Source organism: Phyllobates terribilis, unplaced genomic scaffold (genome assembly GCF_046119375.1).
Source record: "Phyllobates terribilis strain yellow unplaced genomic scaffold, ASM4611937v1 Scaffold_9__5_contigs__length_417890890, whole genome shotgun sequence".
NCBI lineage: Eukaryota > Metazoa > Chordata > Amphibia > Anura > Dendrobatidae > Phyllobates > Phyllobates terribilis.
In genome coordinates, this window is record NW_027362769.1 from 291,036,589 (window position 1) to 291,056,627 (window position 20,039).

The window sequence follows — 20,039 nt, forward strand, 5'->3', positions numbered from 1 at the left end:
GAATACCATTTTTCACAAATATCTTAAAATGACCTTGTCAAGAAATAGCATATTTTTTATCAAGTTACAAATTTGCAATTGTACTTGTATGAAATAAATACATACTTTTTACAAAAAATGCTTATACAGTATCACGCAACTGTGAAGTTATGGTGAAAATAATAAACTAAATACAAATTAGTAATGCTTTTGTTTTTGACTCAGTTCTAACTGATCCCCGTGGGACTCTGTGCAACCTTTCACTTGCCTTTTTTTATTTTTAGTCTCATAAAGTTTGCTCTACCCTTGTTTTATTCTCATTTCTATTAATAACCATTTATCTGGGTTGATTGATTGCTTACAATATTTCTGTGTTAGAGTATATTTTGCATTATCATTGGAGGGGCTTGGCTGATTAATGTGCACAATTCTTTTTTTTCTTTATGGTTGGCAATTTTTTGCATTGTTTGGTACTTTATGTCTTAGTGTATTTATTTTTTCTGCATGAAATTTGCAAATATGAATAAAACAAATCTATGCATATATATTTTGTTAATTAAATATTGTGCTTTCTGACACTTTCCTAATTCTCTTTCATTAATACAGTATATCATATATGCTTGTTGGTGTTTGGAAATGTAGGTTGTCTTTCCTTTGAGAATCTGCAAAATGAAAGCATTTTAATTGAGGCAAGTAAGGTCAATAATTTCAGGTGATTCCTTGAGTTGCTTTCTGCTCATCCAAATGTCAGTGATTTTTCTGCCAAGCAAAAAAATTGTCCTATTTTCATCAGTGTTTTTGAACTCATTGGGTCAGAGTTTAAGTGTTTAGCGTCAGTGTTTCTTTAGTGATTGTCTCATGAAAAAATGTATTTCAAAGTTTCTCCCATATTTTGCAATATTAAAAATGAGCAGCACACAGATTGCATACAGATGGCAATGTCTGCTGACAGTGATTTTCCACTGACCCATAGATTTACATAGGTCATTTTGATCCTTTGCTCGGATCAACAATGGACTTGAACCTGTGATTTTCTTTTGTTGATGGATGGTCTGCAGAACACACAGGCATGTTATTAGCTCCATTAAATATATTGAGTACTATCCATGAAAAACGCTAATAGATCATGAACTTTATTCCTGGACAACTGAATGAGGCCTTACAACAAAATACTGATTTGGATTGAGTCCATCTGAATACAAGATGCAGCAGCTTTCCCTCAAAGAAACAGTATCTGGGTTTTGGAGTGTACCAGTCAAAGTTCTATCTCAAACTTCATTGAGAAAAAGCAATTAATTACGGCAGAATTAAAGCAATTCTAGGCCATCATTCCAACAAGCAAAGTGAATAAATTATATGGAAATATTGAGAGTAATCATTTTATCTAATTAATGTCAGATAAAGATGTTATCCTTTCATATTTAGACAAAATTCTATCACTACATAATGTACTGATCTCTAAATTTATACTTTATTTTTTTTGTTGTCATTTTAACTATCCTTGCATGCTGCCAGTGACTACGAACAATATTGATTACATCCAAATTCTGAAAACCTGCAAATATTTCTTACAGCTAAGTTTTTGCTACCATACATAAGAGAAGATAGATATAATCAGCTGTATTATATAGGATTGCTAATACTGGATACATTGTCAAAAAAACTTCAGCTATGAGTAGTGTTAGTCCTAGAAAGAATGTCAGCCTTTGCATGTAAACAGTAATGGTTTCATTGACTGATAGCAACCAGAAGAATTACAAACATTAAGAAATATAAGGAAAGTACCTAAGAACAGTGCTCTACTTTTTTAGATTTGTGTAACAAGGTCACTTGCATAGAAAGTAAACCAGTGGTGTGTACTGGCAGCTATGACTATGGTGTTGCACTCCACGGCAGGTTATTTAGGAATTATTACATTTGTAACTTCTAGATATGAAAAAGGAAGTTCCATTATCGACAGCATGGATATTAGAAAGCCCCCATGTTACCTCTTCCCGAATTACATTTCAGTAATTGGAATAGAGGTATCCAACAGTTAATCTTCAGCATAGTAAGGGTGGGGTCACATGACCGAATTCTGCACATCCGAGAAAACCGGTCTGATTATTGATGAGGAATGGCATTATTTTTTCTTGGACGAGGAGAAAAAAAAGGGTTCTCCACCTTCTCCATTCTTTTAATCTGTGAAAATCAGACCAAATTCAGATGTCATCCGAGTGCGGTCCAATTTTTTTCATAGACTCATAGACTTGCATTGCTGATTGCTGATTGTCTCCGATTATTTCCACCAACCACTTGGCCCACTTAAAAAAATCGGACATGTGCACAGCCCCATAAAATATTAGTATGAGTGCTATACGGGAAAACCATGAATACCACTCATTCGAGAAAATCAATCGTGTATGAGCCCTAGCAATCACAGTTTAGCCTTACAATTGAAATCTAGGACAAACTAATCTGTTTTTTTTTTTAGAATATAGATTTTAGGAAATAAATGGAATTACTTTGGCTTTGAACAAATTCTGTGAGAATGGTTAAAAAAATCCTCTGCAGTAAATAGGAATAAAAACTTTATTATGATTCAAGGTATCTCTAAGTCTGTACTGTGAAATTGCACTGCTTTGCAAAACTGAAAAATTGGGGACCTAATTCTCATTTAAAGAACTGATGACAGAAATATGCAAATGGTTTCTTCTGTTTTCCCAGTAGGCCAACTATGCATCCAGAACTGCTGGTTAAGCACAGAGATGGTCATATATATCGTGAAAGTACAGGGCTGTTTTCAGTAAATGAAACAATATAGGCACACACAGATATGCACATATAAGTGCACATGCAAAATGAAAGGATTGATAACGATGCAAAATAGTAAAGAGGCTTTTCTTGTTTCCTTCAGTGTCAGCATGATTACATCCCCGTGTGTGGTTCAAATGGAGTCACTTACCGAAATGAATGCTACTTAAGAGGAGCTGCCTGCAAACAGCAAAGTGAAATACTGGTGGTGTCTGAAGGTTCATGTGTAACAGGTATGTTACTTCAATGTTATGTGCAGCATACGGTATGCATGACGATGCTGCTGAATTTGTTTTATTACACTTTATTTTACACTTAGCTTTATATGGAATACTATTTATTTGTATTTGTTTTATTGAGTATTTTATGTGCAAAGGAAAAACCATGCTGGGTAAGGCAGAAAGTTATATTAGCACTGTTCTTCATGGAAGGTGAACAGTCTGATGTGAAAAAAACTATGTAAATAGGGACAAGACTTATAGATGTCATAAAAATCTATTACATTAATTAAATGTGCTCTGTACTTTTAGTCAAACTACTTATGTACTGTATGTTCAAACAGGACCTGCTACTACTCATCACCAGATATCAGTGACCTGATCTTAAAAGTTCGGGGTTCATACCGGTCAGTTAGTGTTCCCTACTAAACGACGAACAGGGACTTTCCGTGGAAGTCTGTTGCAATGTTTGGAGTTCCAGGGGAAGTCCGTTGGAAGGAGAGAGATTTTTTAAAGCTGAAAAGTTCAGGCTCCTACTATTTTCAATGGGGTTCTGGTTCAAGAACTGTACATGAACTGAATGGGTTGGGTACTAGAACCCGAACTTTTACGGGTCCACTCATTTCTACTCATGACTGTTTTAGAAAAAAAATTCTAGAATTATATTTTTCAGGAAATGACAATCTTGGAACATCTTTTCTTAGAACTTTCTATTGTACCCATCTATTATTCTTACTCTAATTTGTGAATAAGTTGACAGCTGGATATATTCAGTTGGAGATGAGTCCCTGCAGTCTGACACAGTTAGATTGTGTAGGGACACACACTTGTTTCACAAAGGAGGCCAATTTAGTCATACATTTCTAGGAGAAATAGCAAAGGTGCTGTATAACAGAAAGCAGAATTATGGAAAAAAGATGAATTGTTATTGTATGGGGAATACAAACAGTACCTATAACAGACAATTCATGAGAAATGACAGGTCCACTTTAATGACATAGTATTTGTATAGAGTGCTAAGTATGCCTTCCCTGGCACATAATTAAAACATATACAATATTTATTTACAGTATGTATAGTAAAATATATAAACATGACTATATGTTATTACTTTCTAATTACTGTAAAAATCACCCCCTCATTTCTAAAGACCTACATCTTGTCTAGAAAAATCACTAAATGTCCTACTATAGCTGCTGCTTACATTACTAGTGTGAATCAGACAATGGTAAAAGCTTTTTCAACCTCAAGCAGTGGTGTTATGCTTGTAACACTCAACAGGCACTAGAGATTTCAGACTGTTCTAGATAGGCTCTCAGCATGGCGACTAGGTAGCAGAAATGTATTCCTTCATGCAGTCCTTTCCAGCAGAGTTGGTACTGGTTCTAGCTGTTCATATGAGTCAAATCTGATTAATTGATGGGATTGGTAGTGCTTTCTCTGAGAAAGAGAAAGCAGAAAGAAATATATTTCAAATTTAGGATGGTGGCAAAGAGAACACTTGAGTACTGTAAAGGGTGTGGTGCTGTAAAGGTATAAAACATACTTGTAAACTTTAAGCCAAGTGCTTGGGAGGACATACTAAGTATAGTATGTATTCTCATTTGCCTCACTCCTCTTACCTGTTCCCGCCATACATTTTTTGCATCCCATACATGGATTTGGCTGGTACCTAAGACATATTCAAACTCATCTAGGAGTCCAGGAAATTTTACCTTTTCTCTGAAAATCTCACAAGCATTTTGAGGTCATTAGTGATGAGCAAGCATGCTTGTTACTCGAGATTTACGAGCATGCTCGGGTGTTTTCCGAGTATCTTCAGCGTTTCGAAATAAAACGTAAAGTACAATGTAGACAGAAGTTCTGTTGACCAGGACAATATCCTTTATGTGTATTTTATATATAAGAAACAAATACTGTATAATTGGGCAAGATGAAATAAACACTTTGTTACTTATAACATTTGAAGGGGGAGTTTAAATGATCTTTTTAGCTGTATATGTCAGGGTTTATGCACAAGTGTTAAAGGAGTGCTTCTGTTTCACACGTTTATAGCATGATCACAAGTCTGGGACCCACCTCTTGACACTAAAATGAACAGCAAACAGAACTGCAAACATAAGAACTATAATTCAAAGTTCACTTACATTTAAAGTATTTACTGAAGAACTTTATGTGGTGACCTGGTAAACTTTGACACGTTCATTTGAATTAGTGTTAAACCATCTGATTACCCAATACGGGCTGTATGTTCTCTGAGGTGGTTGTTGATAATAATTCTAAAGCAAGAGCAGAATTCAATTCAGTGGATGAATTCAGGACAAAATTTGTATCAGAAGGAGGTCATTTTCATCTGACTCTTCTGTGTTCCTCACACATGTACTCCTCGTTGCCTAGAAACTTATTGAAATAAGACCCATTTCTTGTGACCTGACATCAATGTTTCTTCACAGTAATCATGGTACCTTTGTTTTGTGTGACTTGAATTGGTTCAGTATAGTTTGGTGATGATAATTTGCCAGTAGGTCTAGGTACCATTCTTATCTCTTTACCCTTTCTCTTGAAATTAAATAATTAACAAGTGGGGTATTGACAGAGTTTCTGGAATACTCAGGGGTTTGATGTGCCTGTTGAAATATGCAGCTGTCTAAGGAATCTGTTCAATTTTTGTTTCAAATCCTTGTGTTTCATGCTGGCAAAAAATGTCATCTTGGGATAGCACCTCTTGCAGAAGTGGTTGAAACAATGAAATACCACATTTCAGTCTCTAAAATCTTTAAGCATCACACATATGCCAAAAATTTGTCTTAGACTTGGACCCTAGTCTTGACATAATTCAAGCCTATAATATCCAATTGAAAGCATTAGGCCATGGCCCGACTATCAGTATTTTGTCAGTATTCGGTCAGTATTTTTTCTCAGGAGTGGAAACCAAAACCTGATGAAGAACAATCAGAGAAAAGGTATAAAAGAAACAAGTCACCAATTCTGCATTTATCACCCACTCCTGGTTTTGACTCCCACTCCTGAGAAAAAATACTGTCCAAATACTGATGAAATACAGATAGTGGAGCTTTGGCCTTGTTGTTGTTTCAGGAGGACTGACAGCAGAATGTCTGTGTTTGCCTCAAGCATCTCCCTCCACCTCCCCTGTACATATAATCTGATGAGCAGCAATGGCCTTCTTGTACCTCAGTAATGTGAAAATATGTATTTCCATAAGACAGATTTTACCCATGAATTGAGAATATTGAGAATGGAAGGACAGTCCAAGAAGAGAAAGAAGCAGATTTCTCTAAAAACATATATTGCAAAGATTCTTCATTTCACATGTACTATTTTATTTTTTTAAAAATGACAGTTACTCTTTAAGATTAAAAAATTAATTGTGATACATAAATATGTCAGAATTTTATTAGAATTCTGTAGAATCAAATGCACACGTGAGGTTGCATCAACTGATCAATGTGCAATTTTATTTGAAAGAGTTAAGGATTTCTGCAGGATGTATCATACACAAGAAATGTTTATGCTATTTAATCACCACTCCAGCATTTTTTTTTCTTTCAGCGCTGGAGTGGCGCTTTAAATGTAAGCCCCCTGCCCCGGTCATATACTCACCCTCCGGCGTCTTCACCATTTTTTCGGTGCCGTTCCGGTCCCCCCACACCATCTTGTGAACGCTGCTTCTGACTGGCCGGAAGTCAGAAGCTATGTCACACGGCCTCAATACAAGTCTATGAGAGCCAGATTGAAACCAGAACGAGGCTCTCACAGACTTGTATTGAAAAGTTACCTCTGTGCAGCTCCATGAAACACTGGAGCTGTGACCGCAGGTCACTTTTTACCGGAGACCAATGGGAGCAAAGCTGGAAACAGATAAAAGTGGCAGAAGGTGAGAATCAGATGGGGGAAGGGGACTTACATTTAAAGCTTCACTCCAGCAGTGCAATAAAAAAAACGCTGGAGTGGTGCTTTAACTGCTTCACATGACTCAAAAGAGACACTGTAGCATTGCTGCTGAGAAGTATGTCTGAAGTGTACTACTATACATAGAATGACCCCAAACATCAAAGCTGTTAACATCAGATAACTGGTGTAAAACGCTTTGAAAAGGTGTAATTTTCTTTACAATGAGAAGTTGCACAAAAAGTTTCAACTTTTAGCATTTTCACACCAGTTTTAAAGCAGCTCCACCAAAATGGGCAGAGGTAAGAAGAATCCGGTGAGGGCTATGCCTTCATGTTATATATACAACAATGCTTTCCGACTGTGACTGTTTTGATTGTCTAAATTGAAGAACCTCTGTAGTATTCAAATTTTTCATTTGTAATTGGAAAGAGTATGTCAATTTTTATTGTAGTTTTTTCTATGTTACAGGCCCTTTAATTGTGTTCTGAGACACGCACCGATCACTCACACAAGAGTTCTTAGAGGTGAGCAGTTCAGGAGACTGTAGCGCTCAGCTTCTGCAAGTACGCATACACAGAGCAGAGTATGAATTCAATAGAACGTGTATGGGTCTATGACTTTCTATTGAATGCACTCTTTCAGTCTTTTTATTCTACTTTGTGTGCGTACTTAGGAGCTTTTCCCCCACTCTTGATACACTGATAGCAACACCGCAGAAGAAATGCTAGCACAGGCCTCCAGTATCCGTTGTTTCAGATGCTGCACATCTCGTATCTTGATGGTATGGTGTGGTATATGGGGTACAAAGATAGTGGGGCCATTCTTCATCAATGGAAACCTCAATGCCACTGGATATCTGAAATTGCTACATGATGTGTTGCCCTCTTTATGCACTGAAGATGGCAGGTTCCCTGAGCTTTTCCAACAAGATGGTGCACCACCACATTATGGGTGTCAGGCCCGAGCATTCCTACATGAACAGTTTCCTGGAAAGTGGATTGGTCGTCGTGGGCCAGTTAAATGGCCACCAAGGTCTCCCGATCTGACCCCCTTAGACTTTTATCTTTGGGGTCATCTGAAGGCAATTGTCTATGCTGTGAAGATTCGAGATGTGCAGCATCTGAAACAACGGATACTGGAAACCTGTGCTAGCATTTCTTCTGCGGTGTTGCTATCAGTGTGTCAAGAGTGGGAGAAGAGGGTTGCATTGACAATCCAACACAATGGGCAGCACTTTGAACACATTTTACAAGTGGTCAAAACTTGTAAAAAACTTATGAAAGAATAAAGTTACGTTAAAACCAAGCACACCATTGTTTTTCTTATGAAATTCTCAATAAGTTTGATGTGTCATACCATGTCCTTCTCCTGCGCAAAACTTTAATTAAGCAGTTCTCTCAGAACCACAGAAAAATGTCCATCCAAGTCCATGTTCCAGAAAACAAGGGCCCTTGGGCCCACACATTACAGTTTCCCGACAGTCCATGGGCATATTCCAGCTCCTTCATGGGTCTACATAACCCTGGTCTCATCAATTTGGAAACCCAAACAACGAGTCTAAGTTCTTTGCACTTACAGGCCAATTGGCCAACACAGCAACAGCTCCAGTAGTCCTGGAGCACAGTACATACAGTCCCTTATCCATCCTTTAAGACAAGGATGCAATTAATACAGTCCTGATCGGCTCGATCCTTTGGTCAACTGTTTCCATTCTGGCCCTTTAAGAGTTTACAGTCCCAGCAGGGGGGTACCCAACATGAGTAAAACCAACTGGAGGCGGGAGGGGGAACACAAAACACTATGGCCTTCGTAGCCAGCCTCCTGGGGTCCCTGGCACACTTTAGGGCATCTTCTCTCAGAAACACGGAATAGTTCCCTTTAAGTGGCTCCTTCCCGTGCAACTGGCACAGCTAAGTCTTAAGGCCGCACTTTACTTACGGCCGCCATTTTGGATTCAGGCATTCACATTATCTCCCCCTCCTTCCTCAGGGAGTCGCTGGAAATTGTCTCCATATGCTCCCTGGAGCCCAATTCCCAGGTGCTTGGACTGCAAGTGACTCGGCTTCAGGTAGTGCTGGATCCCCCAACATGTAGAAATGGGCAACAGCCTCCTGTGTCACCTGCAACATAACTGCTACCGCATAGGAGGTGGGGAACCCCAAGGACCGTCCAATCTCTCAGGGGTGGTAGCCCCGGCTTAAGCCGCCTTGAGGAGCCTCTCCCAGGCCCATTCATTTCACAATAAGAGTACATCCTGCTCCCTGCCTTCTGGAATCACACCCTCTGCATACCAGCGATGTCGTTCCACCATTTTGAGGAATGTGACCCTGCTTCCTGCCGTTATTTCCTGCCACCTTCGAGGCAAGTATTCAGTTTCTACTGCCTGCTTGTTGAATAAGATGTGATGACGGTTCCCAAACTCCTCTACGGACCCCCTTCTCCGTCCCCGGTCATGCATAACGACCTCCCCCCAGGATACCAACTTTCGGTGTGTTGCGACTAGTGGGCCAGTTAGCATGTCTCCAGCCCTGGACATGGCTTACATCCTCCTCTCTTACAAACAGCCTAGCTGGATCCTGACTCTCCCATCTGCAGTTCGCAGGAATCCCAGCGGTAAAGGCCACAGCCTGGGTTCAGACCTTGGTGGCTCAGGTAAGTTGGCCGGTTCTGGGATGCAGACTCCTTCAGGGGCAGGAAAAGGGTAAGACAATCCACGTCATCCGTTAAAAAAAATGGATGCCACACGTACTGCAAACACGGATATATGAAGGGTCCTAAGGCTGCTTAACTCAGTCATTGTTCTCACCTTAATCAGGCAGAGTTGTGAAAATATCATAGACTTGTTCTCCAGCACAATGTCATTGCTTTCCTTTTTGCAATGCCAGTAAAATTCAATAAAATTCAGCATTTGAAATAACTCAAATCGTTTTACAAATTTTTTCAAGCAGAACCCCAAATTTTCTTTTTGACTGGTTCACATCAAAAGCAGGAAATACAGGTAAAATGACTATGATTTGACCTGTTTTACTGAAGCACCGTCAACTTAAAATTATTATTAGAGATGAGATAAATAGAGATGAGTGAATATTTCAAAATTCAAATTTGCCAGTTTTGACAAATTTTCCCAAAGCATCAAATCATCAGGAAAAGACGTATATAACGCTCAAAAGTTTGCTAGTTCTGTATTTAACCCGCTTTAAGCTTTTTAACCCCCTTCATGCTTCTTGGAATATTACAATTTGAGTCCCCTTTTCCCCAGCAAACAATAAACAAAACTAGATATATTTGATATTACTGCATCCAGAAAAGCCAGATCTATCAAAATATAAATTTTAATAAGCCGAACGGTAAACATTATACAGAAGAAAAAAAAACTCAACTGCATTTTTTTGGTCGCCGTAATAACACAATAAAATGCAACAAATGATCAAAACATAATATGTAGCTTAAAATTGTGTAAATAAAATCAGTAGCTCACCATGCAAAAAATAACCCGCACACAGTTCCATTGTTGGTAACATAAAACTGTTACAGATCTGGGAAAATGCCGCCTCAAATCAATTTTTTTTAAAGAAATTCAGAATTTTTTTTAAGCCAATGTAATAAATAAATAGTAAAAATAGTGAAATAGTAAAAAATCATAGTTGGTACTACTGTAATTGTACTAACCTGGAGAATCATGTTTCCAGGTCATTTTTGCAACATTAATAAAATGAAAATAAAACCTAAAAAACGATGGTGGAATTGCATTTTTTTCACCATTTCACTACACTTGGATTTTTTTGCAATTTTCTTTTACTTTTTGTGGTAAAATAAATTGTGTCATTCAAAACTATATAAAGGAAATGAAAAAATATAAATGTAGATATGAAAATTGCCTGTGGAGGGAAGGGGTTAATACAATAGAGCTTAATTCACATCCAAGTGACCTAAATCTATCTGGCTGGAGAAAAACATGTTAACAATAGTGATGAGCGAGTATGTTCAGTTAACCCTTTCGGCGAGTATCTTCAGCGTATCTTAAGCATTCCTCACATGTATTAACCACATCGCACCAGAGCCTGTTTTTGCCTTCGTGACCGGGCCAATTTTTTCAATTCTGACCACTGTCACTTTATGAAGTAATTACTCTGGAACGCTTCAACGTATTCCCCTGATTCTGAGACCGTTTTTTCGTGACATATTGTACTTCATGATAGCGGTAAAATTTCTTCGATATAACTTGCGTTTATTTGGGAAAAAATCGGAAATTTGGCGAAAATTTAGAAAATTTTGCAATTTTCAAACTTTGAATTTTCATGCCCTTAAATCAGAGAGGTATGTCACACAAAATAGTTAATAAATAACATTTCCCACATGTCTACTTTACATCAGCACAATTTTGGAACCAAAATTTTTTTTTGTTAGGGAGCTATAAGGGTTAAAATTGACCAGCGATTTCTCATTTTTCCAACAAAATTTACAAAAACATTTTTTTAGGGACAACATCATATTTGAAGTCACTTTGAGGGGTCTTTATGACAGAAAATACCAAAAAGTGACACCATTCTAAAAACTGCACCCCTCAAGGTGCTCAAAACCACATTCAAGAACTTTATTAACCCTTCAGGTGCTTCACAGGAATTTTTGGAATGTTGAAGAAAAAAATTAACATTTAACTTTTTTCACAAAAATGTTACTTTAGACCAAATTTTTTCTATTTTCACAGGGATAACAGGAAAAAATGGACCCCAAATTTTTTTGTGCAATTTCTCTTGAGCATGCTAATACCCCATATGTGAGGGAAAATCACTGTTTGGGTGCACGGCAGGGTTTGAAAGGGAAGGAGCGCCATTTGACTTTTTGAATGTAAAATTTGTCTGAATAATTAGCGGACGCCATGTTGCGTTTGGAGAGCTCCTGAAGTGCCTAAACAGTGGAAACCCCTCACAAGTGACACCATTTTGGAAACTAGACCCCTTAGGGAACTTATCTAGATGTGTGGTGAGCACCTTGAACCCCAAGGTGCTTCACAGAAGTTTATAATATTGAGCTGTAAAAATAAAATTTTCACATTTTTCCCACAAAAACGTTTTTCATCCCTTAATTTTGCATTATCATAAGGGTAATAGGAAAAATTGCACCATGAAATTTGTTGTGCAATTTCTCCTGAACACGCTGATACCCCATATGTGGAGGCAAACCACTGTTTGGGCGCACGGCAGGGTTTGAAAGGGAAGGAGCGCCATTTGACTTTTTGAATGTAAAATTTGTCTGAATAATTAGCGGACGCCATGTTGCGTTTGGAAAGCTCCTGAGGTGCCTAAACAGTGGAAACCCCCCACAAGTGACACCATTTTGGAAACTAGACCCCTTAGGGAACTTATCTAGATGTGTGGTGAGCACCTTGAACCCCAAGGTGCTTCACAGAAGTTTATAATATTGAGCTGTAAAAATAAAATTTTCACATTTTTCCCACAAAAACTTTTTTCATCCCTTAATTTTGCATTATCTTAAGGGTAATAGAAAAATTGTACTATGAAATTTGTTGTTCAATTTCTCCTGAACACGCTGATACCCCATATGTGGAGGCAAACCACTGTTTGGGCGCACGGCAGGGTTTGAAAGGGAAGGAGCGCCATTTGACTTTTTGAATGTAAAATTTGTTTGAATAATTAGCGGACGCCATGTTGCATTTGGGGAGCCCCTGATGTGCCTAAACAGTGGAAACCCCCCACAAGTGACACCATTTTGGAAACTAGACCCCTTAGGGAAGTTATCTAGATGTGTGGTGAGCACCTTGAACCCCAAGGTGCTTCACAGAAGATTATAATATTGAGCTGGAAGAATAAAATTTTCACATTTTTCCCACAAAACCGTTTTTCATCCCTTAATTTTGCATTATCATAAGGGTAACAGGATAAATTGCACCATGAAATTTGTTGTGCAATTTCTCCTGAGTACGCAGATACCCCATATGTGGGGGAAAACCACTGCTTTGGTGTACGGCAGGGTTCGGAAGAGAAAGGAGCGCTATGTTGGCTGGGATAGGTGGCAGACACCATGTCACATTTGAAGAGTCGCTGACATGCCGAAACAGCAGAAACCCCCACAAGTGACCCCATTTCGTAAACTACACCTCTCAGGGAATTCATCTGGGGAAGTAGTGAGTATTTTTTAATTTTTTAATTTATACCATTGGACAGTGAAAAAAGCATAATTATATTTTTACCACAAAAAAATGTTTTACCCTCAGATTTTACATTTTCACACAGGGCAATGTGTAAAAATGGTGCCGAAATGTGTCACACAATTTCTTCTAAAAGTGGCAATACCCCATATGTGGCTGTATCGTACCGCTCAGCCATACGGCGAGATCTGGGGGGGACGGAGTGCTATTTGACAATTGGAGAACAAATTATTATAGAATAGGCATTTGGATTTGGGAGCACAAAATTTTCTGAATTTCTTTTGGGGGGCAAGGGCCATTTCGCTTTTCCAGAGCCTTTCTGCTACCAGTAACTTGGAAGTCCCTTATATTTTTAATAGATGACGGACCTGAGTGGGGACTAGCTTTTTTTGAGGACTTAGTTGAAGCTTTTATTGGGAACATTTTATGTAACATTTATCCGGCGCTCTAGGCTGAGCACTTACATCGGGGTTTCCATCTAAATTTCCAAGTGATATAATTCAGATGAAACCCCTGCGGGATCCATTCACTGTAATGAGGCAGCAGAGTTACTCTGGACTCCGTCTGGCCTCTGTTTAGCGGTGTCCTTTTTTTCAGAAGTGCACAAAACTGTGGCCAACCGCACTTTTATGCACGCCTAAAACAAATGACAACGTGGGATCCCAGGCTAGACGGCGTCCACAGTGGCCTATATCTGCCTCATTACAGGGAATCTTCCGTCATGGGTTCTGGCTGAATCACGTATTTCAGAGATTTACATGGAAACTCTGGTGTAAGTGCTCATCGCAGAGCGCAGGATAAATGTGAGCAGAGCCTTACTGCGATCTTTCGGAGACATAATAAACAAATCAGTAGCAGGTGAAGAATTGGTTTTATTTATTTTTTATGCCGCTCCTCGTGCGATATAAGTGATGAGATTACTTTATTCTTCGGGTCGGTGCGATTACAGAGATACCAGATTTATATCGGGTTTTTATGACTGACAGCTGTCACACACTAAAAGACGCTTTTTTTTGCAAAATCTAGTTTTTGCATCACCATATTTTGAGAGCTATAATTTTTCCATATTTCGGCCGACAGTCATGTGATGGCTTGTTTTTTGCGGGACGAGTTGACATTTTTATTGGTACCATTTTTGGGTACGTGACATTTTTTGATCGCTTTTTATTCCGTTTTTTGGGAGGTAAAATGAACAAAAACCAACAATTCAGGAATTGTTCTTTGAGTTTTTTTTTATGCCATTCTGCGTGTGGTAAAAGTGATCAGGCAGCGTTATTCTTCGGGTCAGTACATTTACAGCGATACTACACTTACTGTATTTTTTTTTATGTTTTGGCGCTTTTACACAATAAAACAAATTTATAGAAAAAAATATTTTTTTTGCATTGCTTTATTCTGAGCACTATAACTTTTTTATTTTTCGGCTGATGGAGCTGTATGGCAGCTTGTTTTTTGCGGAACAAGATGACGTTTTCAGCGGTACCATTGTTATTTCTATTTTGCTTTTTGATCGCATTTTTTTTCACTTTTTGTTTGGCGATATGATGAAAAAGCATATTTTTTTGCTCCGTTTTTTATTTATTTTTATTATGGTGTGCACAGAAGGAGTTAATTAGTGTGACAGTTTTATAGCTCGGGTTGTTTTGGACGTGGCGATACCAAATATGTGTTCTTTTTTTGGTTTTGTAAAAATATACGGATTTATCGGTTTAATATTTTATTTATTTATTTTGTGATTTTTTTTTTTAACAGTTTAAAAACTTTTTTTTTTTACTTTTTTTTACATTTTTACTTAGTCCCTGTATGGGACATTAATTTTTATTTTTCTGAATAGACATATATTACATTACATGAGATCTTCCCTGACTGTTTCAGTCAGAGTCTCCTGTCTGGCTCAGCTGCAGCTGAGCCAGACAGGACACCATATATGGCAGAGCTGGAGGCGGTCATGTGACCTCCAGCTGCCATAGCAACCCCAGGTCCTGGAAGGAATCGGAGGTCTTTGGAGAGGTAAGTAAGACGACCCCCTCTCCTCCTGCTGTCTCCTATATGCCGCGATCACTATAGATCGCAGCATAAAGAAGACAGCAAAGGGTTAACATCACTGGGACCTGATCCAATCAGGTCCCGATGATGTTCCCTGTCAGAGCTAACGCTCTGCACCGGAATCGCAGTGCTTGCAGGACCATCGGGGTCCTGAGCGCTGCGAGACCACCCACCTTTTTTAAACGTCTGCGCTGCACAGAGCCCAGGCAGCGCGGACGTTTATGTACAGTGGGCGGTCGGGAACCGGTTAAAGCTGTCAAACAGTCGCAAATCATGCTCACGGGAATGATTCAGACATCATCGAGCATGCTGAAGATACTCGGTACTCGTCCGAGCATACTCGCCAAAAGGATTAACTGAACATACTCGCTCATCACTAGTTAACAAGTGATAACCAACAGCGATATTCATGTGGCATGCACGGGTCTCATATTGGACTACTACAACAAGGAAATGTGAAAAAAAAAATATTTTTGCAGCACAAACATTTTGTGAGGTAGAGATTTTTCTCTTGTTTTTTTATTTTTTTAAATATATAAACTTATGGATTATCCATAAAATAAGCCAGAAAGTATTGCAAAATGTAGAAAAAAATGCCATATCATATCACATATTACGGAAAACTGCAAGAGCCAGAGAGCGGGTTAATTACATCAGGCATGGCGGGCCTTGCAGCCATCACTTCACATGGTCTAGCGCAGCTAATCAGGAGGGACTATCAGAGTTACTAAAAGAAGTGTGGGCTAGCCAAGCAGTGCCTTTTATAGGAATTTGTAGTATAGGGATAGGAGATCAGATTGCACAGTTCATCACATAGGGATAGAAAAAGACCTAAATCTGATTGTGTTGTACTACTACAATACTGAAGCACATTGAAAATGGGAGTGGTAGTGTAGGTCTGTGAATAATATTCTACAGATTCAAGTGATAGGAAGGTGCTGTACCTGCATAGTCAGTGTGATTATTAATTGAATGATCTGTGGTAGGCTAGAGACACGCAAGCGTACATTCTGTCATCCGGGAGAATTGGGCTGATTATGCAAATTACACTCTGATCAGAGTTGGATCAAAGTATGAGCATAGCGTGCCCCGATTTTCTCGGATAAGCAGAAGATGGGAAAAAACTCCATCTTCTCCATTCTGTCAGTGCATGGAAATCGGACTGCACTCAGATGTCACCTGAGTGCTGTCCAATGTTTTCAACACACTCAATGACTTGCACGGCCGAGTGCGATCTGAATATCGGATCAAACTGAGGCATGCTACAATTTTCTTCCTCTCTTTTGGTGAATCTCTCCCCTGTGAAGTCTAAGCTGGTAGGATTAGTGAGGTCTCTCTCATATGTAATAAGTAAGCTACTATGGCAGGAAGGTTCTCTCTCTTCTCTACCACTTTTTGTATTTTCCAAACAGTTATAAGCTTTCCAGTATTGAGATTTGTGCAGACTTATTCACCACAAATCAAATTTCGGGGGGAAATTCGACAAAGTCAGTAAATTTGAATTGAAATTCACTTATCTCTACTACTGGCTGTTGCAGCAAATCATTTTCCATGCGTGTGCCTGTCTGCAACATAGCTTTTTAGGGTCACAACATTTTTGTTAAAGGGGCAGAATTTAAACAAAAAATATACATAAAAAATACAAAGAAGGTTCAGTTTTGGCTTAACTTTTATTTTTTACTAGACGAATTTCACAAGCATATTTGCCACAGCAGTACTGCTGCCTGTTGCCGCAAATTACTTTCCATATATGTTCATATGCATCTACATAGTTTTTTAGGGATACAGAATTTTTGCTTAAGGCAAAAAAATTTAAACCAAAAAAGTCTACAAAATGAAAACAAAAGAAGGGTAATTGAATGCATAATTATTTTACTAGCACAATTTCTGAAAGTGTTCACTGCAAAAAATGCTTAATCTTTACCGCAATTTCCATTCCATGAGTGTAAATACCAACCAATTTGTTGGCAAATACATACCCCACAACTATAATGTGGGCTTTTGCAGCAATTTTAGACCGTGCTCCTAACTCATGGCATTTGTTGTTATGTTGCCTTGGACAGGGGAAATTAATATACTTTAGCCAAAAATCTGCAAACAATTTATAAAATTAGACATTTAACTGTGAAAGTCAGTTTTGGCACACATGTTTAAATTGTCAAACTGGAGACACATACATGACACACCAGTATTACAGGTAAGATGGTGTTATATTATCCTTTTTGGTCATCTTGTGAACTATCCCTAGAATTTCTGGTTGATTGCATATTTTTTGCTGTTTGGCTACATTTCATAATAAATTTTTGCAAATCAGTTAAACTTATACTTGTGTCCAAAATGTGTGTTAAGCTAATACATGGAACTGGCAACTGAAGTGGTAGCATGAGAGAAAAAAACCCTACCTGACAAAAAGTATGAGAGCTTCTGGCATTGCTGGAAAAAACTGTCCTAGTAATAGTGCACCAAATCAGGGTAAGGCTGGTTTCACACGTCCTGTTGTTTCCGGTACCGGAAAAACCCATACTGGAGATATCCGTGTCCTTGTGTGGCACACATGTGGCAACCGTGTGCCACCCGTTTGTTGCGTCAGGAGAACACGTACTGATGCCTGGGAATCAGTGTACAGTTCCCAAGTGCCGGATGTTGAACGCTGCCCTCATCTTTGTCTCTTGTTCGTGCTGTGATCCGCACGAGCAAGGGATAATGTTGGGACTAGTTGTCTGTTCCTGCAGTGTCAATGTGTAAAAATAAGAATAAAATACACTGTGTGCAGAATTATTAGGCAAGTTGTATTTTAGAGGATTATTTTTATTATTGATCAACAACTATGTTCTCAATCAACCCAAAAGACTCATAAATATCCAAGCTTAATATTTTTGGAAGTTGGAGTGTTTTTTTTTTCGATTTGGCTATCTTAGGAGAATATCTGTTTGTGCTGGTAACTATTACTGTGCAGAATTATTAGGCAACTTAATAAAAACCAAATATAATCCCATCTCTCTTGTTTATTTTCTCCAGGTAAACCAATATCAGTGCACAAAATTTAGAAATAAACATTTCTGACATGCAAAAACAAAAACAAAAAAAATTAGTGATCAATATAGCCACCTTTCTTTATGATGACACTCAACAGCCTTCCATCCATAGATTCTGTCAGTTGCTTGATCTGTTTTCAATCAACATTGCATGCAGCACTCACCACAGCCTCCCAGACATTGTTCCGAGAGGTGTACTGTTTTCCCTCCCTGTAGATCTCACATTTTATGATGGACCACAGGTTCTCTATGGGGTTCAGATCAGGTGAACAAGGGGGCCATGTCATTATTTTTTCTTCATTTAGACCTTTACTGGCCAGCCACGCTGTGGAGTAGTTGGATGCATGTAATAGAGCATTGTCCTGCATGAAAATCATGTTTTTCTTTAACGATACCGACTTCTTCCTGTACCACTGCTTGAAGAAGTTGTCTTCCAGAAACTGGCAGTAGGTCTGGGAGTTGAGCTTCACTCCATCCTCAACCCGAAAAGGTCCCACAAGTTCATCTTTGATGATACCAGCCCATACCAGTACCCCACCTCCACCTTGCTGGCATCTGAGTCGGAGTGGAGCTCTCTGCCCATTACTGATCCAGCCTCTGGCCCATCCATCTAGCCCATCAAGAGTCACTCTCATTTCATCAGTCCATAAAACCTTTGAAAAATCAGTCTTAAGATATTTCTTGGCCCTTTCTTGACGTTTTATCTTATGTTTCTTGTTCAAAGGTGGTCGTTTTTCAGCCTTCCTTACCTTGTCCATTTACATAGTATTTACATAGTTTGTAAAGCCGAATAAAGACTTGCGTCCATCAAGTTCGACCTGTAAGTTCTGTAGTTGCTAAAGTTGATCCAGAGGAGGGCAAAAACCCCAAATGATTTAGCCAATCTTCACCTGAGGAAAAATTCCCTCCCGACTCTGAAACCAGCAGTCAGAATAAATCCCTGTATCAACCTACTATTTTATTCTATTTTTAAGTATATGCAGAAATCTGCCTGGTATCTAGAAAAGCATCCAGTCCCCGCTTGAACTGGTGTAGTGAATCCGACATTACCGTCTCCTCACTCAGTGAATTCCATATTCTCACTGCTCTTACCGTAAAGAACCCCTTCCTATGCTGGTGCTGAAACCTTTTCTCTTCCAGTCTTAGTGAGTGCCCTCTTGTTACCGTAATATCCCTCCTTTTGAACAAATCCCGGGCAAGGTCTCTATACTGTCCCCTAACATATTTGTACACATTTATTATGTCCCCCCTCAACCTTCTCTTTTCCAGGCTGAATAGTCCTAGTTTTGCCAACCTCTCTGGGTATTGCAGTCCCTCCATTCCCTTTATTAATTTTGTTGCCCTCCTTTGTACCTTTTCAAGCTCATTTATATCCTTTCTATATATTGGGGCCCATAACTGAGCACAGTATTCCAAGTGTGGTCTGACCAGTGCTTTGTACAGTGGAAGAACAATGTTCTCATCCTTTGCAGCTATACCTCTTCTGATACATCCCATTACCCTGTTTGCCCTTACAGCAGCGGCCTGACTTTGGGCACTCCAATTTAGTTTGCTATCAATCAAGATGCCCAAGTCCTTCTCCATCTCTGAATTCCCCAATGATTTCCCATTCAGTGAGTACTGGTGACTTCCATTTTTCCTTCCCATATGTATGACCTTACATTTCTCCTCGTTAAACCTCATTTGCCATTTAATGCTCCACCTACCCAGCTTATCCAAATCCCTCTGAAGGTCTTCACTATCCTCTTTTGTATTAATTGTTTTACATAACTTTGTGTCATCTGCAAATATTGATATTTTACTATTTATCCCGTTGACTATGTCGTTAATAAAGATATTAAATAACATTGGGCCTAGTACAGACCCCTGTGGTACCCCACTAGTGAC

General features: G+C 38.8%; 1 protein-coding gene across 1 annotated transcript in view; it reads left to right on the forward strand.

The window, feature by feature from the left end:
• The window catches only part of TMEFF2 (transmembrane protein with EGF like and two follistatin like domains 2), a 1,048,378-nt gene that overhangs the window by 89,309 nt on the left and 939,030 nt on the right, over nucleotides 1–20,039 (forward strand). Inside the window, exon 3 of the mRNA XM_073647876.1 lies at nucleotides 2,876–3,005. Within this exon, the coding sequence (XP_073503977.1) occupies nucleotides 2,876–3,005 (130 nt within the window). The remainder of the gene's footprint in view (nucleotides 1–2,875; nucleotides 3,006–20,039) is intronic.